Below are 27,690 nucleotides of genomic sequence, written 5' to 3' on the forward strand. Positions count from 1 at the left end.
CTACTAAGTATCTGAGGCCAGAGTTGAACTCAGGAAAAGTTTTCCTGACTCCAGGTCAATATTTTATCCACTATGCCACCTACCTGTCTCTTCTGTCATTTATTGGTGCTATTTTCTGAGACCATATGAAATATGCTACCCTAAAGGAATGTAAGGCTTTCATATTTGCTTTGTAAAAGTCATGAAGTCAAATTTCACTACAGGTAAAGCAAATTAATTTGAATGAGTTAGGAAAAAATCTGATCTATTTTAGGGAAGAGTTTTAACTGTTCTAGTTTTTCAAGACATTTTCAAGACTGTTTTAAGTATCTAAATGCGTCAAAAGAGACTAACAAAGTGTTTCATAGTCACTTTGCACAAATTACTATGCTGTATAGATAACACATGATAATCAGCAGGTAAATGGAAGAGAGAGAAGGGAGAGGAACAGAGGAACAGAGATAGAGAAGAGAAAGAGAAGAGAGAAGAGAAAGAGAGAGAGGAGAGACAGAGAGACAGAGTGACAGAGACAGAGAGAAGAGAGAGAGAGGGAGAGAGAGAGAGAGAGAGAGAGAGAGAGAGAGAGAAAGAAAGAAAGAGAGAGAGAGACAGGCAGAAAGACAGACAGACAGACAGACAGAAGCAGACCTGGAGTCAGAAAGACTCATCTTCATGAGCTCAAATCTGGCCTCAGACACTTAGTAGCTATGTCACACTGGACAAGTCACTTAACTCTGTACCTCAATTTCCTCATCCGTAAAAGGAAGAAGAAAATGTCAAACTACTATCTTTGCCAAGAAAATCCCAAATAGGGTCATAAAAGGTCAGCTATGACTGAAAACACCTCCACATGTATATACATACATATATAGATATTTATATCTATATGTATGCATACATATTTCCTTAGGAAGGAAAAGGAAAAAATGGACATTTGTAACATTACTAGCCTTACATCTTCATAATATTGTCTGATTTCAGTCCCATTTATTCCTTCTTAATGGAACATCAGGTAGGTATGAGTTCATATAGTTATTGTATGTATATATATGTGTGTGTGTATATAAAATATATATCTATATAATATATACATTCCTCATTGTACCTCATGCAGCATATTTATTATATGGTATATTTATATATATACACACACATATATTTTCTCTCTCCTTCATATACATACATTACAGTATATACATACTTCATTGTCCCGTTGTTTGGCAGCATTGGCCCTGTTCATGTCTTCAGCATCTCTGGCACGGTCAAGAGACTCATCCAGTGACTCTTGGAGCTCTGACAACTTGGCATCATAGTCATCAAGCTGCTCTAATACCACAGGAAACAGAGACCTTGTGTCATTGTGGAGTCGTTGCCAGTTTTCGGCGAGGGACAACACTGAGAAAAATGATAAGAAGACACTGTTTGTTCTTTCCATTCTATCTAGTGCTTAGAAAAAAATTCAACTTAGAAGCATGTTTAGTCAAGAATAGTCTACAAAGCAAAGACTGGTCCACCAATTTTTTGATGTTACAGCTCCTTGAGGTGGGGTATACAGTTCCTTCTGCTTCTGAGAAGTCATGAAAAGCCGGTGTCATTGTCCCATTGGTTATTTTTGGTCTGTCCAAATCTTCCATAGTGATAGCAGCTGGGCTTAGATTCTTCTCTGGCTCAGTTTCAAGATTCATGTCCTTGAGTCAAGCTATCCTTCATACCACTCTCAGACAAATCTTTCTCATCATGAATGGATCTGCTTGTGCCACCCATAATCAATACCCTTTAGCCACTCCCTATTGCCTTCTAAGTCTAGCATTTTGTCCTGAGTTGTCATAAATCTACTTCTTTCAATGAGCAAATCACTTAATCTGTGTGAGTCTCAATTTACTCATTTGTAGGAATAATAATATCTTTGGTGGTGCAGTGGTCTGGAGTAAGGAAGATTCAACTTCCTGAATTTAAATCTGGCCTCAGACTCTTAGTAGCCATGTGACTCTGGGCAAGCCATGTAACCCTTTTTGCCTCAGTTTCCTCATCTATAAAATGAGCTGGAGAAGGAAATGGCAAACCACCCCAGAATCTCTGCCAAGAGAACCCAGAAGGGATCATGAAAAGTTGGACATGACTGAAAAAAAGACTGAACAATACAATAGAGGAATAATAATACCTGCCCTGGAAATTTTACAGACTTGCATGGAACAAATGATACACATATGTTTTTAAAGTAGTTTGTAAACTTTAAATCTTATATAAATGTTAGCTGTTTTCATTATGGTTAAAGTGATTATGGTATTTGGAAGAGTTTGGGAATACTGAGTGCACAATAAACAGTCAGGAAAAACATAGCTGTTTTTAAACATGTATACTTGGACCTAGAAGTAAGTGACCAAGTATAGGATTTGAATATTTCTTCTATCTAGGTTGTTATTTTTACATGGAAATAATCTCCTTTAAAATATGCGAATGGGGGGGCAGGTAGGTGGCTCAGTGGATAGAGAGTCAGACCTGGAAATGGGAGGTCCCAGGTACAAATCTGGCCTCAGACATTTCCTAGCTGTGTGACCCTGGGTAATGGGTAACCCCCATTACGTAGCCCTTACCTCTCTTCTGTCTTAGAACCAATACATAGTATTGATTCTAAGATGGAAGGTTAGGGTTTTTTAAAGGTGCTAATTATTTATCTCTATCAACTATCATATTTATTTAATTATATGGGAGAATAGGGATTTTTCTGATTTTTAGTTAAGTAATTATAGGGATCCATTTGGCTGGAAATTATCTGTAGAGAAGAGGTAAAATAGTGTTGTTAGCCATCTATTTTTTATTCTTTATTCAATTTAATTGTTTATTTATCTTTCCCTCCCCCAGTCTAGCAGCAAAAGCTTGCTCCTTTTGTCAGGTCTTAACAACTAAGATTTTGTTATAAAACCGATAAAGAATTTTCAGAGAGAATTATATTTCATTCTCATGCCTTATATAAAATAAACTTGGTAAAATATTCAGAAGGATAGTTTGGTGGAGTAAAAAGGACACGGATTTGGGGTCAGGAAACCTGTGTCATTGGGAAAGTCACTAGACATCTAGAGCTTTATTTTCATTCTCTGTGTAATAGGAATAATAAGTCTTGTTACTGTTTGGCCATATGTGACTCTTTGTGATTGCATTTGGGATTTTCTTGGCAAAGATATTGGTATGATTTGCCATTTTCTTCTCTAGTTTATTTTATAGATGAGGAAATTCAGGCCAACAGGGTCAAGTGACTTGCCCAGGTTCACATAGTAAGTATCCAAATTCATATTTGAATTCAAGTCTTCCTGACTCTAGACCCAGCTGCTCTATTCACTGCACTACCTAGATGCTCAAAATAATTCGGGCACTATTTACTTTAAAGGAATGTTGTGAGGGAACTATAAACCTTAAAGCACAATATAAGTAAGAACTATTACTTGTAAACCTTAAATACTATATGTTAATATAAACTGCTTGTTATTGCTTCTCTTTGAGAAAAAAAATGCACACATTGTCTATGTGTTCCAGTTCCAGTATTTTTTAATGAACTATTTTCCATCCCATTCATTCTGTGCATTGTGTCTTACCACTTCAAATGTGGACAACAGATACATGTGCAATGTTAAATCAAAGAAAATATTCTCTATGCCAGTGATGGTGAACCTTTTAGGGATCATGTGCTGTGCTCTCCCACCCTTACCCCAGATAGGGAAAGGACAAAATGCTCCCATTGGACTGTTGGGCAAAGGGGAAGATGAAGTAGAAAAATGTCCTCAGGTGCAGTGGAAGAGTGGGGGGAAGGAGCAGCTGAGTGCACTCAGCCTGAGTGCCTCTGATTTTCTAGTAACAAACTCTGGTAGGCAACAGTGCATGTGCCCACAGAGAAGGCTCTCTGTGCCCTCTTCAGCATGCATGCCTCATAGGTTCTTTACCCCCATTCCATGCATTTGGGAAATTATAAATTATTCATTAAGGGTCTAGGGGATTCCCATCTCCCATCCTTGGGAATCCTCCACCCTCCCTCAGATTATTTCTCCTCTGGGTGTTCCAGGCCTAAGTGGAGAAGGCATGCGATGATCCTCAGTGTGCCTGTGAGATGTTCCCTCCTATGTCCTGTTTGTTTGACTTTCAAGGTTGTTTAAGTGATTGGGTGTACTTTCTCAGCCTTGCAAGCTCTTATCAAAGGGGAGAAAGTCATAACATCCTTCAAGTTAGCTTGGGTGCTCCCTACTTCCTTCAGGCTTGGAATGTCAGGCAAGCCCTTAACTTGGAGAAGGGCATTGAGTTGAAATCTACATTCTTTTTTGGCAATATTTGCTAACTAGGAAAAAGAGAGGATCTCAAAGTACCATTTAAAAAGTATTTCAAAGCACCATTTCTTACAACTATATAACTTGATCCCAGCTCTCTGATGCTAGAGCAAATGCCATTATTGTATCATTCTGTTTTGTTTAACTCCTCTCTTATGTATGCATGTAAGTATATATACAGACATGCATATTTGTATGGTACATATGTATACATATATGTATGTGTATGCATCTATATCTTGTTGCAACTATTTTTGGATATCCCTAATCCCTGTCCCTAAAAGCTTGTCAAATCCTGGGAAGTTTTCTTAAGTGAAATATCTCTCTCACAATGCCTCCCATGATACTTTGCATGTCTTATATAGACACCTCTAAATGTTTGAATTAGAATCAATTCAATTGATCAAATAGCAGGTTGGCAAGGCTACTTCTGGTTCCACAGTATCCAAGACAATGAGTGGCCATTACAAATGGTATCAGTGCCTATCATTCTGCCTTGGAATGCCAGAGCTTGAGTACTTTTGCATGGAAAACTCTCTCTGGCCAGACCAGTACTCACGCTCAAGGAGGGGAAGTCAGAGATAGCAAATCTTACATTCTTGTGCTTCATCAGCCTCTTCATCGACAAGGTCCCGTTGAGTGAGGAATGGTTTTCGGTGTCTGATTTCTTCCAGCATGTTCTCTGCTAACACAAGTTTTTCTGAGATTTCTTCTGGGCCAAGGTCCTGCTTGACTCCATAATATAGCATCTTGCTACTAATCTCTGAAAGAAAGAACAGATGTTCATTTGGAATGTAAAGAAAAGTAGTAGGGAAAACCTGCCCAGCTATTTTTGACGTGCTGTAGGAGTGCCAAAAGACATCTGGGATTGTAAGTGATGGCTGGAACCCAGTGATGGCAGTGCATTGAAAGCTCGATCCTGTTCCAGTGCTTTTTCCAGGGGCATCCACAAAGCGAATCACACAGCTGGGGAAGGATTTCAGTGAGTTCAGCTGATATGAATAGGAATCCCTTTACAATATTCCCTACAAGGAATCGTCCAGGCTAAGAATGAACACCTACAATGGTGAGGAATAAATGATTTCTTTGGGCAGCCAATTCTAGCATCAAAATTACCCATGCGAGTATGAAAGAGTCCATAGCTTATTTATTTATCAAAATAATATAAAAGGATTCAGTATGGCCCAACTACGGAGAGAATCAAAACAGAGTTAGCTGCTCTTTCCAGAGTCAGTCATGCTATTTATAGATTGGAACTGAAGGAATGAAAAAATTTGCATGGTGTCTCTCCACTGTTTTTCTGCAGTGGGCCAAGACTGTTAATATTTGAGCTACGCTAATCAGGCAATGCTAATCAGCACTTTCTGGGAAATACAAATATATGGAAAAATATTCTGATGGGCTGTGTGTAATTTGTGTGGTGTCTTTCCACGCTCCAATCTATCCTCCATTCAGTTGCCAAATTGATATTTCTAAACAATAGCTCTGATATCCCTTAATTATTCCCCTACTGGAAAAGTTTCCAGGGTTTCCCATTGCCATTGGGATAAAATGCAAACTAAACTGTTTGATATTTAAAGGTCCACACAATCTGACTGATGTCATGGTGGAGAGACTTCTGGCTCTGGAATCAGGAAGCCCTGAATTAGAATATGGCCTCAGATACTAAGTGTGTGACTAAGAGTGTAACCCTGGGCAAGTCACTTAGTCTTAGTTTGCCTGGTTCTTCATCTTAAAAATGAGGATAATAACAGCATCTTCCTCTCAGGGTTGTTGTGGGGGTCAAATCAGATAATATTTATACTGAGCTTTTTGCACAGTGCCTGGCACATAAGAACCCCTGTATAAATGCTAGCTATTATTATGATTACCACTTTTTCAGGACAATTACATACTACTCTCTCACTTTACTTAAAGCTTATGTGGTATTTCCTTTCCCACCTTTGGGCCTTTGCATAGGCTGTGCCTAATGCCCAAGTACCTTCCTTCCTCACCTTTGCCTCTTGGAATCTCTAATTCCCTTCCACAGTCAGCTCTGCTCAAGTGCCATTTCCATTAAGAGACTTTTCCTGATTACCCTAATTGTTAGCATTACCCTTCAAAAATCATTGCGAACATACTTTGGACTTACATGTGAATATTTTATTTCTTCCTAGTAGATTGTAGAGAAAAAGCTTTTTCAAGTACAGGGTTGGACTAGAATGCTTCCAGGGCATTTTGAGGCACCCAGATAATGCACTAAATAAAGTGATGGGCTTAGAGTAATTCAGTCAGCCACGAACACTTATTAAGCATCAGTTATGTGTCAGACAAATGTTTTAAGTACTCAGGAAGATTTGGGTTCGATATTCTGCCTCTGAAACATATTGACCTTGGGGAAGTGACTTAATTTTTTCTGAACCTCAGTTTACTTATTTGCAAAATGAGAGGGTTAGCTTCAAAAATCCTTTCCAGTTTTACATTGATGATTCTTTTGACATTGTATTTTAAGCTGCCTTCTGGAGACCTGAAATAGTGGTAGAATGCCACAGAGCATAAAATGCTTGAGTTGAAAGGGGCCTTAGAGGTCATCTAGTCTAACTCTCTCATTTTACAGATGAGAAAACTAAAACCTTCAAAAGATTAAATGACTTCATCAAGGTTGCATAGATGGTTAATGTCAGACCTGAGCCTCTTGACTCCCAAGCCAGTACAGCACGCTCTGTGATTGCCATCTCTTTCCAGAATAGATATCAGGGAAAGCCAAAACATAAATAAAATGGTCTCTGGGCTTTATTGTGATTGATGTGGTTGGTGAGGGGTGATGGGTAAACAAACACAGCAGTCCCATAAATCAGCCTTAGATCAGGGAACTGGGCTGGATGTGAATAATAGCTCACATGTCCCCACCAGTTATTTTATAGACTGTTAGTCACAAGGAATGTCGCCGCAGATGCCATAAAGCATTCATATATACTGGAGAAGGGAAAAAAAAAAACCCCAACAGATGAAGAGCCTTTTAGGGCAAGAACAGTTACTGAAAAAGCTATGGAGATATAAGGAAATGTGGGACCAGATAAGGTTTATATCTTCTCTGAGATTAATATTCAAAATATCCACATCTGGGAGCGAATGATGCGGAAGAAAAAAATGTATTCTTTGACTAAAAGCAAATTGTATCATGGGAAATGATCTATATCAGGGAAGGAAGAAATAGTACTCAGCTCTAAGATATTCTGTGGCTAATTATCTGACTTTTTGTATCAATTTTGACATTAGGACACAAAGAAGCAACATGTACTAGTGTTTTTGCTTTTAGTGTTTTTAGAGAGGAGTATTGGGTGGGAGGCAGTTTGATGATTTTGAGATAAATTATCCAGTCTTTCTGAGCCTTAATTTCTATGCCTTTAAAATGAAGTTGGACTAAATGACTTTTCATGTTCCTTCCAGCTGCAAATTTATTTTCTAGCTTTAGTCCACTTATAAATAATGATGATGATGATGATAGCTAGCATTTATATTGTGCCTTATGGTCTGGAAAGTGCTTTACAAATATCATCTGCACTTTATCCTTGCAACCCTAGGATGTAGGGGCTAGTATCCCCTTTTTGCATGTATGAAAACTAAGGCAGAGTTCAAGTGACTTGACCAGGGTCACACAACTAGTAAATGATGGAGGCCAGATTTGAATTTAGCAATTCAGCCAGATAAGTCTCTCCAGGTCTAGCACCATATCCACTTTTCCACCTAGCTGCTCCAAACTGATCCTAATTTTTTTTTCCTGCCTTCATCTGCCTCAGTATGTCTGGCTCTACTTACCATTAACCCAACAATTAAGAAATATTTAAGTACTCAGTATGGTGGGCACCATGCTTGGTACTGAAGATATAAAGAAAAAAATTGGACAATAGTTGCTCTTGAGGAACATATGCATATTATGGAAACTCATATCTGAATACTTTTTAAAATATCCTTATCTTTTGTCTTCGAATTAATACTGTGTATTGGTTCCCAGGCAGAAAAGCGGTAAGGGCTAGGCAATGGGGGTTAAATGATAGGAAGTAGCTGAAGCCAGATTTGAACCTACGACTTCTCATCTCTAGGTCTAGCACTCAATTCACTAAGCCACTCAGCTACCCCATATCTGAATATTTTAACAAGAGAGACAACATATTCATAAGTTAATCTATACAGGATAAATATAAAACTGGAAGCAGCTAGAAAGGCTTCATATAGAAGGTAGAATTTGAGCTGAGGCTAGAAGGAAGTAAGGAATCCTGGGAAGCAGGAGAGGAAGAAGGGCATTCCAGGAGTGGGAGGAGAGCCACTGAAAGTACAGAGACAGGGATTAAAAGTGTTATGTGTGAGGAATAGCATGGCGCCTCATTGCCTGATTTGCAAAAAGGGAGTAATAATGATGAGGAGCCTAGAAAGATAGGTTTGGATCAAGTTGAAAAGAGTTTTAAAAGTCAAACAGAGGAGTTGATATTTGAAATGCAAGGCAATAGGGACCCAAAGGAATTCATTGAGCAGTGGAGTGACATGGTTGGGCTTGTGATTGCAATCACTTTGGCAACAGTGTGGAGCATTTATTGGAGGAGAGACTGAGAAGAAAGACCAGTTAGGAGGCTATTGCAATAGTCTAAGTGATCCGGGGCCCTTTATTTTATATTTGAACCAAATTATTAACTGGTCCTAAAACATCTTTTTTTCCTCTGCATTTTTAATAGATTATTAATTATTTTAAAACCCTGTGGGGAACAAAAAATACAAGTTTTCCCTATAAATGTAAAATCTCATCCAGGAAGGAGAGATTTAAAATAATTGTCATTTGTTTTTAAAGTAATAAGCATCCAAGGAAATGCAGCAGGTGTTTAGATTGTAGCTTGATGTATCCATTGGACTAAGGTGTTTCTGTGATATCATATAATAAAGACCATTGTCTACTGATGTTTTTTTCTTTACTTTGATATAAAATTTTCCCATCTGTTTCCTATAGTGAAAATGATAATCCTGTAAAATATGAAAAAAAAAAACCCATCTCAGGGCAGCTAGGTAGCACAGTGGATAAAGCAACAGGCCTAGAGTCAGAAGGCCCTAGGTTCAAGACTAGCATCAGACAATTCTTAGCTGGGTGACCATGGGCAAGTCACTTAACCTAGATTACTTAGCCCTTACCACTCTTCTGTCTTAGAATTGAAAGGAAGACAGAATGTAAGGGCTTAAAAAACCCTTAAAAACTGTTAATCCTTTTTTGTCCCTAGCCTATAGAATTATTCATTATTTCAGAACTTTTAAAACCATGTTTATTGGCACCAAAGTAGGTGTGCTTGGAGTACTTTCAGAGCATAATTGAATTTTAGAGTTGGAGGGTTATACTAATAATAATAGTAACAACAACAATGGCTACCCTTTATATGATACTTACTATGTACCAGGTAAGGTTTAATGGGTGCCTAGCTAGGGTTCGAGTTAGGGTTAGTCAGAGTTTGAATTTGAATTGGTAAGAATTTAGTCAGAGGCATGAATTTAGGATTAGAGTTAGGATTAGCAAGACTCATCATTCTGAGTTCAAATATGGACTCAGACACTTCCTAATTGTGTGACCTTGGGCAAGTAAATCACCCTGTTTGCCTCAGTTCATGATTTGGAGAAAGAAATAGCAAACCACTCCAGTATTTTTGCCAAGAAAATCCCAAATGAGATCATGAGTAGCTGGACATGACCAAAATAATTGAACACAACAGCAGTGTGCCAGGCATTGTGCTTATAGCTTTGTAATTATATCATTTGATCCTCACAACAACCCTGTGAGGTAAGTGCTACTATTATCTTTATTTTACATTTGAGGAAACTGAGGGAAACAGGTGAAGTGATTGCTCAAGTCACACAATTAGTAAGTATCTCCGATACTTCCTGATTCTTGGCTCTCTATCTACTACGTTATTTAGTTCACCTTAGTGATCACCTACTTTAAGCTGTATTTAGAAAAGAATCCTTGCTCTCCATCACTGTTCTTTTAGTGCTAATGGACACAGCTACGGCATCTAAAGCCTAATGCCCAAGTTAGGAGAATGATGTGAAGGGGAGGAACATATTCATAACACTATGTTACAGGTACTTTCTGCCAGATTTGGGAGATTTTGCACTTGTTGCATGCTTTGCCCCAAGTGCCAATTATCATGCTAAGAACTTATGACAGTTTGTATCAATCAGTTTCCTTCCATTCCCTCTTGACACTTTTTTCTGGATAGATGTTGAAGAGGGATGGGCTACTTTCCCTCCACCTTTTGCACTTCGGTGATATCAAGGCATTACAATTTCCTCTCCAGGGGATGTATGGTGGCATTCCATTTCTCTGAACTGACTGAAAAGCAAATCGCTCTGAACATTTCTTTCTGAAAAACATCAGCTATTAAATAAGGAAAAATGTTCTGAAACCCCAAAGGGATCAGATTTCAACTTGAGGTTTGATTTCCTTTAAGGCTAGACTTATGCTGAATGTTTAGGTTTTCTTTCTTTTCCATTTTCTGTCTAGAAATGGAGAAGGTAGTACTTTGTAGGTGGGCCCACTTAGGAACGATTTTGAGAAATTGGAGGCATGCAGGGCATTGTCTCATCTAAAGCACATAACTTGGCTGGAATTTTCTGATTTACTGATTGCTTCCAATTTGGACCCCCCCCCCCTTTTTTTCCTTTTTAGTTTTATTCCAGTAGAAAAGTAGGACTTGAAAATAATTGGAAGAAACACATATTCCATTCTGCAAAAGCTCAGTAGGAATCCTCTGTATGGGGTTTGGGATAAGGTGTCTAAGGGAAGCCATTTACTATCTAACTGCCAGCATTAAGTCTCTAACATTGTAGACTTGGGTAATTGATTTCTGCTTCTGTGAAGAGACATTTTATATTTTGGATTTAACTTTAAGAGAGCTCTCAGCAGGAAAGGTTACTAGAGAAAAAGATCTTAGGTTGGAAGTGAGGCTAACATTCTGGCTCAAGGTTTATTGGAACTCACTAGAAATGGAAATCCAAATATTATATTTTGAGAGTAAGCATTTGAACCTTAGAAATCAGCAAACACTAAAATTTAGGTCTGATTCATTGTTTTGTTGAATGTCTAGATAAAGTAATGGAGAAAAATGTAAATGAGGATTAAATTTAAAAGTGTGTTAGCACTCTGCTCCCCCTCTCCCCAAGAGCCAGTTGTTAAATATTTTACCAGCATACCCCTGCTCTAGCCCCATGGTCTTCTTTAAAAAAAGGAAATTTTCATGAAATTAATGAATAACATTATGTTAGATAAGTTTAGAGCTGTGCTACTGTTATAGCACTATTATTTCACTGAAGTAGTAAGTATTGCTAAGTTGAGCCAGAGGAGAACATATTTACCTTGGATCTTATCCCTCATATTGTGGGCATCTTCTACAAGTTGGGTGGCATAGTTAATGGTATCCATGGTTTCCTGCTGAACCAGCTGGCTCTTTTTTGCAGCTTGATTTTCCTAAGAATAATTCATATAAAACACAAGATTAAATCTGTGAGCTTGGGCCTCATTTATTTGTTTATGTGTGTGTCTGATGAACATTTACTCCCCTGGAATACAGAAGTCCAGTTAGCATATAAAATGATTTACAAAGACATGCATAAAGACGAAAGTAAGATTCTAGAATCATAAACAACTTAAAATCAATCAGATCTCTATAGCTTAATTGGAATAAATGAAAGCCTTTCTGTACTGTTCTTAATTCTATTTAAAAATTTTTTTTGTTATACTAAAATTCCTAAGGATCTCCCTCATATTTCCCTCCTCTATGTGTTTTGGAGAAGACATTTGTTGGAAAAAAGATATGTCTGTATATATAAAACCATGTCTTGCTTGCTTCTATTTATTAGCTCTGTCTCTGGAGGTAAACATATATGTCATTCTTCAAATAATAATTTTGTTGCTATATATAATGTTCTTTTGGTTCTGCTCAATTCACTCTTCATAATTTCATATAAGTCCATTAAAAAAATTAACCTGCTTGCCATTAACTAATTAGTATTAAATTCTAGTACTTTACCTCTGATAATTAATTCCCAATTATTCTACATATAGATTATTTGTATGTATTTGTTAAATTATGAGCTCTATGAGGACAGGGACTATCTTTTGCTACTTTTTGTGTACCTAGGGTTTAGCATGGTGCCTGGCACTTATTACGTACTTAATAAATGATTATTATGATTAACTGATATCATTTGCCTAACACCTCCTGGTTGTCTGATTTGTAATCATTCAGATTTATTGATCAATATAGTGAATAAAGAAGTTAAGGTTCCAAAGAGGGAGTATAGTATAGTATAGCATAGTGGATAGAGTGCTAGGCCAAGAATAGGGAGGTCTTGGGTTCAAATTTGACCTTAGATACTTCCTAGTTGGGTGACCTGGTCAAGTCCCTTAACTGCCGTTGCCTGGTCCCTGCCACTCTATATTGTAGAATTGATGCTAGACAGAAGGTAAGGTCTTTTTAAAAAAAATCCTTACCTTCTATCTTAGAATCAATACAGTGTATTGGTTCCAGGGCAGAAGAGCAGTAAGGGCTAGGCAATGGGGGTGAAGTGACTTGCTCAGAGTCACACAGCCAGAAAATGTCTGAGACCAGATTTGAACCTAGGACCTCCCATCTTTAGGTCTGGTCCTCAGTCCACCTAGCTGTCCCCCAGAAGATGAAGGTTTAAAAAAATAAAATAAAATAAATGGGGGTAGCTGGGTCACTCAGTGAATTGAGAGCAAGGTGTAAAGACAGCCTCAAACACTTCCTGGTTGTGTTACCCTGGGCAAGTCACTTAGCCCCTATTGCCTAGTCCTTAAGACTATTCTACCTTGGAACCAATACACAGTATTGATTCTAAGACAGAAGGTAAAGGCTTAAAAAAATAATAAAATTCCAAATAGAAGAGTGAGATGAAGTGAGGACAACTAACAGTGGAGTAGACTTAAGATCCCCCATGTGGCCTGATGTTCCTGGGCTGTCCAACCACTGCTGTAGCTGAATTATGGCAGAGATTTCAAGGATTTTGCTCATTGGGCTAAATACTGTTTTCAGCACTTCGTTCCAAATTCCTATCAACATTGATGATACTTGTGTACAAATAACTACTCAAGCAGATTTGGCTCTGAGTGAATAGAGTTCTCTTCTGAACAGTTAATTCCATTCTCTCCACTTGGGATTTTCTCTTTAAGAGCTTCAGAAAATTATTTCTCCAAATTGTGTGTGTGTATGTGTGTGTGTGTGTGTGTGTGTGTGTGTGTGTGTGTGTGTGTGTATGTGTGTGTGTGTGCATGGGGGGGCCTGGGATGGGGTTGGGAGGAGTGTCTGCAGAGGGTCTGAACATTACTTTGTGTTTTGTGCACATTGTGTGTGGATGCCATTCACTTCTGTTCTGTATTGGAAACACTGACTCCTGGAGTGTATTTAAAAAAGGAGAAGGAAGGATTCGATTTGGTCTACCATTTACTTTGTTTTCTTGACCTGCTGGGAAACATAGTTCTTTTTTTCTAATACCAAACACATTGTAGAACCTGAAAGAGGTGCAAGATAAAACCATTGCTCTGGTATTCACAATTGTTGCTGAGTTGTTTTCAGTTATGAATGACTCTTCATGATCCCATTTGGGGTTTTCTTGGCAAAGACCTTGGAGTGGTTTGCCATTTCCTTCTCCATCTCATTTTACAGATGAGGAAACTGAGGTCAAAAGGGTAAAGTGACTTTCCTAAGGCCACTTAGCTAGTAAGTTTCCGAGTATCAATAATAGTTAATGCTTATATGAGAGATAGTACGATATAGTGGAAGAATAGGTGGCCCGGAAGTCAGGGAAATCTGGGTTCAGTTTTGCTTCTGATACAGACTAGCTGTACAACATTGGTTAAATCATTTAACCTCTCAGTTCCCTTGCCAAATCCCTAAGATTACAAATTGCTAACCACTATTAGCTGTGTGATCATGGCATACTCCAGTATCTTTGCCAAGAAAATCCAAATCTGGCCATGAAGAGTCAGACATGACTGAAAAACAAGTGAACTGATGAAAGTTAGGAGTTCCTTTACCTGAGAATTTTACCTATAACTGGGATTGGCAAATTATACCCTGAGGGCCAAATCAACCCATCATCAGTTTTTGTACAGCTCACAAGCTAAGGATGGTTTTTTCATTTTAAAATACAAAACTCCCTGCCTCAAACCAATAAAATAGCAGGTCTAGTCCCTCCCCATCTTATCCCAGAAAGTTTATTAAGGAATTTAAAGTTTGTAAAATGCTTATAATTACTGTATCACATTCGAGCCTCACAACTGCCTTTAGAGTTAGATACTGTTATTATTCTCATTTTACAGATGAGGAAACTGAGGGTCTGAGCCACTAAATAATCTGCTTATAGTCACACAACTAGTAAGTAACAGAAGTAGGAATTAGAATCCATGTGCTTCTCAGTTTTCTCCCTTTCTCTCCCTCTTTCCACTATATCATCTTGCCTTTCATTGAGAAGAAAGCTGAAATCAGTGGGTATCAAGTGAAGTGGTGGCTTCATAATAATCTCCAGTTTGTTAGGAGAAATGGAAGAATATTTTGCTATCCTGCCTTTTCCCCTACTGAAACCTCTTTTTTTTTGCCCTATTTGCTTTGATGAGGCTTAATTCTTTCTGATTCAATAACTTGATTAAATTCAACAAACATTTATTAAGCACCTACTATATACTAGAGATTGGGCTAAGTGCTTCAGATACACTGCCCTCAGAAACTGAGAAAGTCTGGGAAATAAGAAGGCAGGAGAGGCATCAAAGAAAATCATATCTGAGGATTTTATGTTATTTAGAATAGTTGCTCATCTCGTACAGAGGCTTTTACTTTAAAAAATGCTTTCCATTAACTACCCTTTGAGGTTTGTAATTAAATATTTATTACCATAATTTTAAATTCCAGGAAACTTTGTCTTTGAGGAGTTAAATGATTTGCCTAAGGTCATGTGGCTAGGAAGTCCTGGAGCTAGGATTTGAACCCAAAGTTTTTGCTCCTAAATCTAGAACTTTTCCCATGAGATTATGTGTGCTGCTTAGGGTACAGAGAAGTTAAGTAATTTGTATAAAGTAGTTAAATGTCAGAGTATAATGTGAAAAATCTTCCCAATAAGTGTTTTATTTTTTTGTCTTTGATCTAGCACCCTCATAGTGCCTGGAACATGGTAGGCAATAATACATTTAAAATAGAGCTAAATTATGCTACTTTCTAGATATTCTGGTATTTTGTGACATAGGGTAGAGGACCCGTGGTGGAGATTTCATGAAAATGTATTTTGTCTCTACAAAGGATATCATATTCTAGAGTATTTTGATTCCCCACCCCCTAAACCAGCTGGTCAGCTAACTGGTACAGAGGATTGGGTGCTGGAACTGAAGATAGGAAGACTCCACTTCAAATGTGAAATCAGACACTTACTAGCTATCTGACCTTGGGCAAGTCACTTGACCCTGTTTGTCTCAGTGTCCTCATCTGTCAAATGAGCTGGAAGAAGAAACGGTGAGCCTGTCCAGTGTCTTAGTAAAGAAAACTCCAAACACGGTCACAAAGAGTCAGATATTATTGAACAGAAAAAACAAAATAAATCAGCTACTTTGTTTAACCTAATATATTTGATGAAATGATCCTTTTAGTCTTTATTTTTTTGTGGGTCCAATTATTAGAAAGTACTTTTATCGAATACCAAAGTAAAAATAATAAATTTTACTCTAAAATTGCCTTTTCTTTTAATCTGTTCAATTTTAAATATTGATTCAAATCACAGAAATTTTTATGCACAATTTGAATTTGCCACAGTTTGTAAGGCACAGCATCTACTTTCCTGGTTTTGAGAAATATCTTGTGGAAAAGCCTCCATCTCTATCATCCTTGAAGCATGCATCTTAAAGTTTTTCATTTGATTCAAATAAAAATGGTGAGAAATGATTACTATAATCCATGAAGATTTTCATTTAGAAAAGCACAAGAGGGCACTGTAACCTCTTTTTTCATTAGTTAAATATCAGTAAAAGAGAAAAAAAAATATATTTATCACTCACATTACAGCATCTGAATAAAACAGATTTGAGTTTAATTGAAAGGTGTAATTATTGGATGCAGCATGGAGTGATCATTTATTTGAATCGCCTTTGCTTTTTCTCATTTCTTGATGAACATGTTCTAATGCCCAAGGTAAGGAAGATTAGAATGGAGCACCTAGTTGCTCTTAATGAGTTCATGTCACCAGACCCAGATAAATTAGTGAAGCGCCAGACACAATTGGTGAGCAGCTGTCAATAAGCTTTGAAAGATTGTAGAGAGCTAAATGATGCAGGATGAGAAAGGCAAATATTAAGTTTTTTTTTTAAAGGCAAGAGAATAGGATGTTAATTATAGGTCAGTGACCAATACTAGGCAGGGTTCTAGGCTCATTATTAGAGATTGTTAGCAAACATCTTGGAAGGTAAGTGATCATCACAGAGAGATACCATACTTCACTGGCTAGTAGCAGTTTGTCTAAAACAGATCGATGAATCTTAGAAGTCTGCTCAATATTGAAATATGGAAGCCAAAAAGATAAAATAATCTTAGGTTTCATTAAGGTGGTCATGACTAGTGGAATGATGGATCCACTGTCCTCTGCCCTGGTCAGATTACATATAGAAAGAAGATTCACTTCTGGGTGCCACATTTTAGAATGGACATTAATGGAAAAAGGGCATCTAGGGTAATGAAGAAATTTAAGATCATGCTTATGAAGGTTGAAATAAATAGAAATATTTAGTGTGGAGAAGAAAAGTCATGGGGGAGACATGAAAGTTGTCTATTTTTTGGAAAACTAATCTGAGGAAAAGGGATTAGGATGGCAGGACTGTAGAATCAGGTATTTAGAATAGAAAGGGCCCTTAGAAGTCATCTAGTCCAAACCTTCTTCATTTTATAAATGTAGAAAATGAGGCCCAGAAAGGATAAGCTCACAAAGATATTAAGTAATGGATTAAGGATCTGAACCCAAGTTCTCATTCCAAATCTGATATTATGATTATTATTTTTAAAATCCTTACCTTCTGTTTTAGAATCAATACTGTGAATTGGTCCCAAGGCCTAAAAGCAGTGTTATATTTAAAATTAATATATCTACTCATTATTATTTTTCATAAGGTTTATTAATAATCACTTGAGATAGAAAGGTAAATAAGCATAGAGTTAAAGTCTTTTCCTTACTCTAAGTTCTGACCACGTGGGGCCTATTCTCCAAGAATCCCTCTCTCCCTTACCTCTCTCCTTCAGCCCAGCTTCCATGCCAAAAGACCCAGGTAGGTTCTGCCCACTCTCTTTTATTGACATTCATGGACTTTCAGGGACATTGCTTTGGCATGTGAAGAATGTTGATGAACTGGGTTGGCCCTCCAGGAGGTGGGAGGGGATGAACTTCCCTAGACACAGTAGTAAGGGTTAGGCATTGGGAATTATATGTGACTTGCCCAGGGTCACATGGCTAGGAAGTGTTTGAGGCCAGATTTTCACCCAGGACTTCCTATTTCTAGGCTTCTTCTCAATGCATTGAGTCACCTAGTTCTTGACTCTCAAACTATAGAGTCACCTACCTGTCCCATCTGGCATCCTTTCAAATGCATCTTATTGATTTGATCTTGCTCCCAAAGACCAAAAAGCAAAGGATGAAGTCACAAAAAGGCAAATTCTAGGAAGGATTTGAAGTAGAATAAAAGGAAAACTGGTTTAACATGAAGAAAAAAGAATCCTAACAATTATCCATGATGACCACTGGTCAGGTATGTTGTAGAAAGAATTCTTATTCAGGTACTGGTTGTCCCATGAGAAAACATCTATTTGAAAGTCTGTGATTCTGTAATCTGTAATCTGTAACAAGGGCTTTTATAAAAAAAGCCTATTATTCAAAAAGCTAGACTAAACAAGGATGTGATTATTCACATTACAAAAGGTGATTATTCTTTTATGAAAGGATATACCAGAAATGCCAAATTCCTCCAATGCACTTGAAATATAATAATTCAAACATTATATTTTAAATAAAATTATATTGAGTAAGATGACATAAAGCAAGTATGTGAATCTACCCTAGTTAGTCTTCAAGAAGATTAATGGACTAAAGGAAAAGGATCTTCAGATGCTAAAGAAACATTCCACATCTTAGAAAGGGCAGTTGGCTTGAAGCACTCAATTGCACATCAAGAGGTCAACAAGATAGTTAATGACCCCAAGGAACAAACTGCCTGCCTTACTTTATATTGTAGTAGATATTGCTACTAGGGAAATTATGGTAATGGGGAAATATCAGAGATGTAACACCAGGAAGCAAGTCAAGGAAAAGACCGAGTTTGAGGCCCTCCCTTATACTATTTCCTGTTCCCTCTCAACTGACTTGGAAGCGTTCTCACAGATGGTAAGTGGAAGATTTCCCCTAATAACCAACTCCCACAATCAATCTTTCAACTAAAAGGTCTTTCATTCTTTTGGATAGAAGAGGTGGGGGGGGGGGGGAGGAAAATTAGGTCTCCTTAAATTTTCTAAGTTAGCCTGTTGATTGACGATTTCAAGATATATTCAAATTCAGGAAACAAAATTATCTTCCCCTAAGGGGAGATATTGACAGCAATGCTGTCAGGTTTCTTTTGGGCTAAAACCCAAATGTCTTTTCAGCTCACAGTCTTATAGACAAGGCAATGGCTAGAGAGTAGTCTATCTTCCACCTTTTGGTCAAACAGCCAGAGAAGGAATCTTTCTCAGCCAGCTGAAGCTTCTTAACTGCTTTCCCCCAAGGTTCCATGGGAACTGTCTCCCCATCTCAGTTGATTGGCGTTTCACAAAGTTCTGAGCTCCTTTTCTTTTTGCAGATGCATTTGTCATTACCCAATATCCTTATTTACAATACTTATCTGCATAAGACCCAAAAGAAGTATGGGAATACAACTGACCTATAAGTAAACATGCAGTATCTAAGGCAATCTACCACTGAGCTAAGAGGGACTACTGAGCAGGAGAGATTATATTCCCTACCTGGAGGTGACAGACATCAGAATCAAGGCTCTGAAGGATTAAAAAAGGATGGGTTTCTGACAGTTTGAGGCTAAAAATGAGGGTTATTTCTTGTATTGAAAAGAATATTGTAACACTATGGGCAAGTTTAGCCCCATGCAGCCTTGGTTGATCTAGCCTAGTAGCAGACTTTTAAGAGTCCCTTGGCCAGCAAGGAGATCTAATTAGTCAATATTAAAAAAAATAATAATAATTCAGACCCTTTGGAAGGACAAATACCAAAGCTGAAGCTTAAATACTCTGGCCATGTAGTGAGAAGACAGAACTAATGGAAAAGACCTTGATTTTGGAAAAGACTGAATGCAAAAGGAGAAGGGGATAGCAGAGGATGAGATGGATTGATAGTGTCATAGAAGCAATGAACATAAGCTTAGACAGACTTCAGGATAGTGGAGGATAGAAGGGCCTGGTGTACATGGTTCATGAGGTCCCAAAAGGTGGGTACAACTGTACCACTGAACAACAGCAAAAACAGTAGATAGACCCATTATCCAGGCCAGATGAGCAACAGAATGAATCTCATGATAACTTTGTAAGCATCCTCTACAGAAAGAAAATTCTATAGTTCCAGAGTTGTGAACTTCCTTGGCTACATGTGTGCCTTAATACCCTTAACTGTAAACTTGTGTTTACTATTCCTCCCTGGAACCTGTGTGTATTTTCAGGAGTGTGCTCCAACCTTTGGTGGAAATGCTTTTTAAGTACTCTTGTTATTATGCTATTGAGCAAATGTTTTTGTTATGGACTGAAGACTGGTATGTTGGGGCGACAGGATAGCTACCCATATATAATAAGGTTACTCCCAAAACCTTCAGAGGAGTAGTAGCAATTTTTTTGAGGAAACAATCTACCAGAGCAAGAATGAGTTAGGAAAGTGAGCCTAGAGTATATATTACACAAATATGCCCCAAATTTAAAAGTTTTGAATATATTATTTTAAAGGAATAAGAATTTTAACAATAGGAACATGACTCAAATTACCAGTGTAACTTCTAGAGATCATACTATGGAGTGATACGTCTATTCATAGGCCAATATGACATCTATCTTTTTTTTTTTACCATATTCCAACAGCATTTTTGATAAGCAAGTAACATATTTAGTATATGCTAATATCCTTTGCCAAATTCTTTTAGATGTGTAGCTGGGATGAACAAGTTAAGATACTGCTTTAGAAAAAAAATTATGGATGTCTATGACAAAGGGATGATCTGTCAGTTATATTCCTTGGGGAATCCTTTCCAGTGAAAACATTTTAAAAATGCTTCTTAGAAAAGGGATTCCCTAGAATCCTGGGGTTTAAAAGACTTTTCAGTGAAGAACACTGGTCCTAGAGAGAGAGGACCTATGTTGAAATCCCACCTCTGATGTTTGATTCTTAGGTGATGTTGTACAAGTCACTTTAAACTCTCAGAGCAGCAGTGTAAAATGAGGACATTAAACTACATTGCCTCTGAGGTCCCTTATAGCTTTAAATTTATGTTCTATTCTATCCCTACTATTTGATCTGAAACATTTCTGGAACAACAGGTACCTTTAAATTTGCTATTAACAGTAGCTGAACTTTTCGGATCAATATCTTTCAATTGGTTAAACTTTGGAATATCTATCTATCTATGCATCTATCTATCTATGTATCTATCTAAGTATCTATCTAAGTATCTAAGTATCTATCTATCTATCTATCTATCTATCTATCTATCTATCTATCTATCTATATCTATATATCTATCTATGTCCCTTCCTTCCTTCCTTCCTTCCTTCCTTCCTTCCTTCCTTCCTTCCTTCCTTCCTTCCTTCCTTCCTTCCTTCCTTCCTTCCTTCCTTCCTTCCTTCCTTCCTTCCTTCCTTCCTTCCTTCCTTCCATTGTAAACCTTAAAATTTCTTAGACTTATAAATGTTGGAAATTTCACCATTGGGAAATTTCATACTTGAAAAATTTCCTATTGATAGTGGGAACTCTATTGGAATGTGAACCCCATTGGCATGGGAGGTTCCTCCTCCTCCCTTCTTAAGATTACTTTAGGACAGAAACCTTTTGCTGAACAATGGAAAGGGCTTTGACCTATGCTTAAGCATAGAACAGGAATTTCTTTGAGTCATGATTGATTTTAGAATTGATACAATAGAGATACTTGGAATGACAGAACCAGGTCTTGGAAAATACAATTTCCACCCCACTCAGTCCTAACAGGATTTAGGAAGGGCTGCAGCAAAGATTCAAGATTTAATTATTTGAGAATATGACCTTCAACAGACATGTGCAAAGCCACAGACCTCTGGGCGGTCCTGGGTTAAGCTAGAGCCACCATTGGCACAGGGAAGACATGGACAGTGATTGGTAGATGTGAGAACTGAGGGGAGGGAACTTGGATGGTTTCCTTAAAGATAGAGGGGTCTGAGGACTGAGGGGTGGTGGGTTGGAGAGGTTTTGGCTCTGAGAGGTGGTGCTTTGAGAGTTGGCTCTGAAGGAAGCTGGAGGTGGAGGCCCCTGAGACTGTTTCTCCATTTTGGTCACGTGAGTGATAGGGACTGATCTCTTTTCTTTGCCTCAGCTATCTAAGGGCTTGGGCCTTTTGGCCTAGCCTAAACAGAAGGGGTATTTAAGCCCTATTCCCTTCTCTCCCCTTTCTCTCTCCCTCTCTCTCTCTATCTCTAATTCCTTTCTTCCTCCTGTTTGTAATTAAACTCTATAAAAGGTTGACTGCTGACTTGAGTTTTCATTAAGGAATTACATAGCTGAATTCCTTGGCGACCTTAAATTAATATATATCAGTCTTTTAAAGTGATTTCCTTGTCACACCTTCCTTCCTTCCTTCCTTCCTTCCTTCCTTCCTTCCTTCCTTCCTTCCTTCCTTCCTTCCTTCCTTCCTTCCTTCCTTCCTTCCTTCCTTCCTTCCTTCCTTCCTTCCTTCCTCTGTATGTACCTATTTATATGTCTTCCCAGTAAAATGAAAGTTCCTTGAAGGTAGAAACTATTTTTTGTCTTTATTTGTATCCACACCATTAAGCACAAGGTCTGGTGCATAGTAAATGCTTAATAAATGTTTGGTGACTGACCAAGTGACTGATCTTCACCAGTTGAAAGTGTTTTCTCTCTCCAGATTTTCCTAGACCTCTATCACACCCTACTGTAGCACTCTATGGTAGAAGACTATAGTTATTTGTGCACATGGTAAATCCAATTTCCTGCCAGGAAAGTCTTTGAGGTTAGGGACTTTTCTATAAAAATAGCAATAACTCCTAGCACAATTTCTTAAGTTATTTTACCTTACTCTTAATATGTAGGAAAATCACTCTGGATCTTAGCTTCTTCATCTGGAATATAAGAGGGCTGGATAAGGTGATTTCTAAAGTCCTTTCCAACACTAAATACTACATTCCTCTATTTGAGGTTGGCTTCCACATGATAAAATATTTTGACCACAGAAACTCATGGAAACCATTTACAAAGGCATGTAGGTGTTGGATCTGTGCTGGTAGAAGGAACTCTTGCACTGGTGGAATCATGGAACTTTTCAAAAGGAAAGTTTAGCAGTTACAGAAAGAAGTACTTAAAGATACTAAAAGTACTAAAATCTGAACAGCTGGATGTGCTATTCCTGGGAAAATTTCTTCCTTCTTATTACCTCAGACAAATTTGAGAAGATCTTAACTATGAGTTGTATTCTGTGTGTAGAAATGACTGGATATTTATTTTGGTCTTCCACTCCATTAATTTCACAGTCCTTCAAATACCACTGGAGAGAGGAATGTTTTTGCTTGTGCAAGCTGTCTAGCAGCCATCAGTCTAAATTTGTTTATTTGGACTTACTTTCCCCAAGTAGTGGAAGAGAGATATTTGGTTTGCAAATCCTAAGTCAGAATCTCTCCTCTCTATAATGCAAACACCAACCGAAAATCCCAACCAATTTATAAGGACTCAATTAAAACTCTTAATTCTAAACTGCTGATTCAAAAAACTGCAAGTTTGTAAAGGGACCAATTAGTGCAAATTACATTTTTGGAAAGCATGACTCTTATGAGATCAGCACTTCAAATGTTAAAAAAAGTGACAGTCTTTAAAACTTTGATTTGCAGAAAATTAATAAGATAGTACTTGTAATTATAGTTTAAAATGTTTGCAAAGTGTAAAAACTGATCCGTTCATGGTTTTTTCTGCCCTCTTCCAATGAAATTGAATGACTCAAAAAACCTTTTAGCTGATCCAGTGTGACTCTTGTCATTTCCATTTACTTAAAACAAAGTGGGCTTTTAAAGTGGAAATTAAAAATTGTAATTTTTTAAAGTATTGATCCACATTTCATTTCTGTTTTTTATCTTCCCTATAGTACACACTTAGCAGTAAAAGGCTAAATTTGTCAGCAGCAATTCTATCCAGCAACATTTGCAATGGACTCAACCATTTTAATTGATGTCACCTCTTCTTAATATTGTCATTTAGCCCTCTCTACTGATTGCTGGAATAAGAGAATAGGAGCATATGCAGCAAAAACAAATAAGCTTCTAAAAGATCAAACAAAAAGAGAAGATAAACAAGAGACAATTTCTCTTGGCTGGCCCTGATTTATTTTCAGGTATTTGGGCTACTGCTTACTTTCAAGCCTGAGTTAAAAGATTATTTTTCTTTTGCTCTGGACCTTATGAATCCATTTAAAGAATAACAACATAAATTGATGCTATTGTTCCAGTTTTAGTTTCTCTCTGAAAGTAATTCTAAGAGGTGAACACATACCTTTTCAGCTAGTTCTTCCAAATCAGATTGAAGACCCTTCATTGTATTTTCAGCATCACTGATCTGTATTTTTCTTAGGATATATTGGTTTTCTCTTTCTGAAAACTTTGCCTGTGGGGGAAAAATATATTTTGAAAGATTTGATTCAATTTGTGCATCAGTTTTTTCTGAAGAATATATAAAGCTATGTTCTTATAAGACTGCTTAGAGTAAATGAAGGTATAAATTCACTTGTGGTAGTGTACAAGTTGGAGAATTGCAGAGTTGGAGGCCATCTTGGGAACTCACCACTAGGATCAATGGAAAATAGAGTTTTTAAATTCATCTCTCCCAATTAGTCAGTCATTTTCCAATGCTTCATGATCCCCTTTGGGTCAAAGATACTGAAGTGGTTGGTCATTTCCTTTTTTCAGCTCATTTTATAGATGAGGAAACTGAGGCATCTATAAAGTGTCTGAAGCTGGATTTGAAGATGGGTCTTTCTGATTCTAGACCCTCTACTCTATCCTCTGTGCCACCTAACTACCTAATTTATCATAAAGAAGATAATTAAGACTATTTTAAGTCTAATACTACTATGACTTCACCCTTGCCTTTTCTGTCTTCTAGGGTCTTAATTAACTCTTTTAACATAGCATCATCAAAGAAGAGTTTGGTTGAGTTTTAGGCAACAACAAATGAACAAAACAGGGCATTATGCCCCTATTGATATTGTGGTGTAGGAGAAATCAAAGGACAAGGGTACTACCTCTATTGAGGTTAAATAATTTTAATTCTATGAGCCCTAGTTAATCCACCTGTCAAATGAGGGAGATTCTCATCTTAATAGGTAATCCTGGAGGCTGAGGCCAACTTAAATCCTACTAAGATGACCCTTTTATTGCAATTTCTTAATTGGAACTCCTTAATGAAAAAGAATTGTGAGGTAAATTTTTTTCTTGTCTTGCCTGGCCATGTTTGTACATTGTAACCATTTTCCTTATATCTTCTTTCACTGTGAGCAGACCAAAGGTATATGAAACAGGTTGAGTGGGAAAACTCTGTCAAAGGATCTGTTTCCAATCTTTAACTCCAGGGGTATACTGGTAAATGTTTAACAATTGTCTCTTTAAAAAAAGTCCCTAACACAAATTAAGTTTAAATTGTTAAATTTAATTGAATTCAAGCTTTAATTATTAACATTTTCTTATGTGTAGACAGTCAATAAAATGATACATCAAGGCTTGATTTGTGATATATGTGATTTCTGAGATGTAAATATTCACACTGGAAAGGTAAGAATTAGTTTCATATACTAGCTTCAGGATGGCCCCTGCTCAGCTCTGACACTCCCTGGGAGACCTTGGCTGAGTTACTCCCTCTCTGGGTACCAATTTCCTTCTTCAGAAAATAAGGATTATACTAGATGACCGCTGAAGTTCTTTCCCACTCCAGATCCCGTGGACATAGGAGGTTCTGTGCATACCTGTGTGCACAATCTCTTTTACAACTTTCCTAGGCTAGCTAAGCTCTAAGAAATCAGAACAGGACTAGGAGTTGACAGGATTTATCTTATAAGGCTAAAATGGAAATATAAGTCAAAGACCCATAATCACAACATACCTTGAGGAGGTAAACAGTGGAATTGATTTCATTTACATGCCGGTGAGCAGCTACTCCAGACGACACACTCAACAAATTTGATTTGCTTTCATCGATAGCAAGAGCTGCTAATCGTAGGTCATCAGTCAAATCCCAGATGCATTTGTCGCAGCCTGGTGATAAAATGGGAAAATGCCATTTTCTCTCACTATGCAATTTAAAAACTGAAAGCATTCTGACTTTGCTAGGTCATGCATCATGCATCTGTATTTTCTCGACTGTTAATGCTTTCATTTAAAAAAAAAAAAGGCAGAGTAGTGTTTCCTTTCTCATGAAACCTGGTCCCTCTCTCCACAGCCTATCTATTTACATGGTAAATATCTTCCATACACATAGCTGTTTGTGTGTTGTTACCCCCTGACATTAGAATGTAAAATTTTGCCTTTCTTTGATTCCCTATGTTGACCATAGTAATTGGCAAATAGTAGGAGCCTAATAAATGCCTATTGATGATGATGAGGAGGAAGAGAAGAAGGATGCAACGCCCACATCAAAATAAAGTAGATCACTAGAGACAGGAGGTCCTGGGTCAAATCTGGACTCAGACACTTTCTAGATGCGTGACCCTGGGCAAGCCATTTAACCCCCATTGCCTAGCTCTTACGGTCCTTCTGCCTTAGAATCAATATTGATTTAAGACAGATTGTAAAGGTTTAAAAAAATGAAATATATCAGTTAATTTTAGGCAGCCTCTACTGGTATCTTAAGATATATTTTATATATAAAATGTATTTAGATAATTTTTATAGTTACTTATGTTTTTATAAATGTATATAGAAATTATATGTAATACAAATGCATATAAAGTTATATATAATTTTATGTACATAAAATACATATTTTTAGATAAGTGAAATAAGGTTAAAATGGATTTTGGTGGCAAAAAGAAATCATAAAAGGGAAACTTAAAGTCAGAAGGAGTGTGGGGAAGAGAGCAAGGACTCATCCAATTTGTCTTGGCAGGAGTTTTTATGGATTGGACAGATGTATATGATTGTCAGAACTTTTTTTTTTCTCATCAGCCAGTAGAAACACCTCATCCATACAGAGGCTGCCTATCTGAATATTTCAATTGCAAGGAACATGGGTGGCCCAAGGGTGGGGGGCTAATGTGATTCTTTATACACTTGGGTTGACTCCATTTAGCCCTCAGACTTCTTTGAAAATTCTTCATATCAGCAGAAAAGACTCCCTGGGTGAAACTTAAGGAGTTTATTCCCTTTTCCAAAGAAAGAGAAAATTTTTACGGAGGGTTGGGCCCAGGCAAAATTGTGAAGTAGATGCAATTCTTCTTTCACAGAATCACTCAACATTTCTTTCTCCCAGTTTGCTTCAAATTTGATGCCCTCTTCTCTGCTTCTAGTTTATTTCCAGGTATTTTCCTACCACCTTCAGAAAATATGCCATGGTTTCCATTTTTCCTGATGGAATCTGCTTCCCCTAGAATTCAATAATTTACCTTTTCCACAAATCACCAACACCAAATCTCTTATCTTCAAGGGCCTGGATTAGTCCATGTTAATGTGTTAATGGCTGTTAATTTGTTAAGTCTCCTGGGAACGATTTTTACAATTTAACCATGGGTCTCCTTTTGGATTGTGTCATGAAATGGGAATCTATCCTTGAGATTTTCTGGCATATATTTTACAAAGAATGTCTATTTCAGCTAAGCTGAAACCTTGTTAGCTGCTCTACTAAAACAAAAATGCCCTTCAAAATTAAAACTATCTTTCATGTCACTGTTTATCTCAATCTCTTATTCCTGGTGGACTTTTTTATATTAATCATAAAGTGGAAAACAAACCCTTAAAGGTCAGTCTTTCTATATGGGAGCAGATAGTGGTTTATTGTTGTTCATCCTTCATTTTTGAAGAGGAGTGATGATCTCATGGTGTGATTGATGTTTGATTTGTGCCTGAATTGGATTCAG

At 37.4% G+C, this 27,690-nt stretch overlaps 1 protein-coding gene across 2 annotated transcripts in view; it reads right to left on the bottom strand.

The window, feature by feature from the left end:
- Nucleotides 1-27,690, bottom strand: part of LAMA4 (laminin subunit alpha 4) — a 202,355-nt gene that overhangs the window by 72,210 nt on the left and 102,455 nt on the right. For both annotated transcript variants that reach the window (XM_056818671.1, XM_007485204.2), the window contains exons 7-11: nucleotides 25,722-25,873; nucleotides 24,120-24,230; nucleotides 11,661-11,772; nucleotides 4,888-5,055; nucleotides 1,181-1,374 (exon numbers count right to left, since the gene is read on the bottom strand). In XM_056818671.1, coding sequence (XP_056674649.1) covers nucleotides 1,181-1,374; nucleotides 4,888-5,055; nucleotides 11,661-11,772; nucleotides 24,120-24,230; nucleotides 25,722-25,873 — 737 coding nt within the window. The remainder of the gene's footprint in view (nucleotides 1-1,180; nucleotides 1,375-4,887; nucleotides 5,056-11,660; nucleotides 11,773-24,119; nucleotides 24,231-25,721; nucleotides 25,874-27,690) is intronic.

This window comes from Monodelphis domestica, chromosome 2 (genome assembly GCF_027887165.1).
Source record: "Monodelphis domestica isolate mMonDom1 chromosome 2, mMonDom1.pri, whole genome shotgun sequence".
NCBI lineage: Eukaryota > Metazoa > Chordata > Mammalia > Didelphimorphia > Didelphidae > Monodelphis > Monodelphis domestica.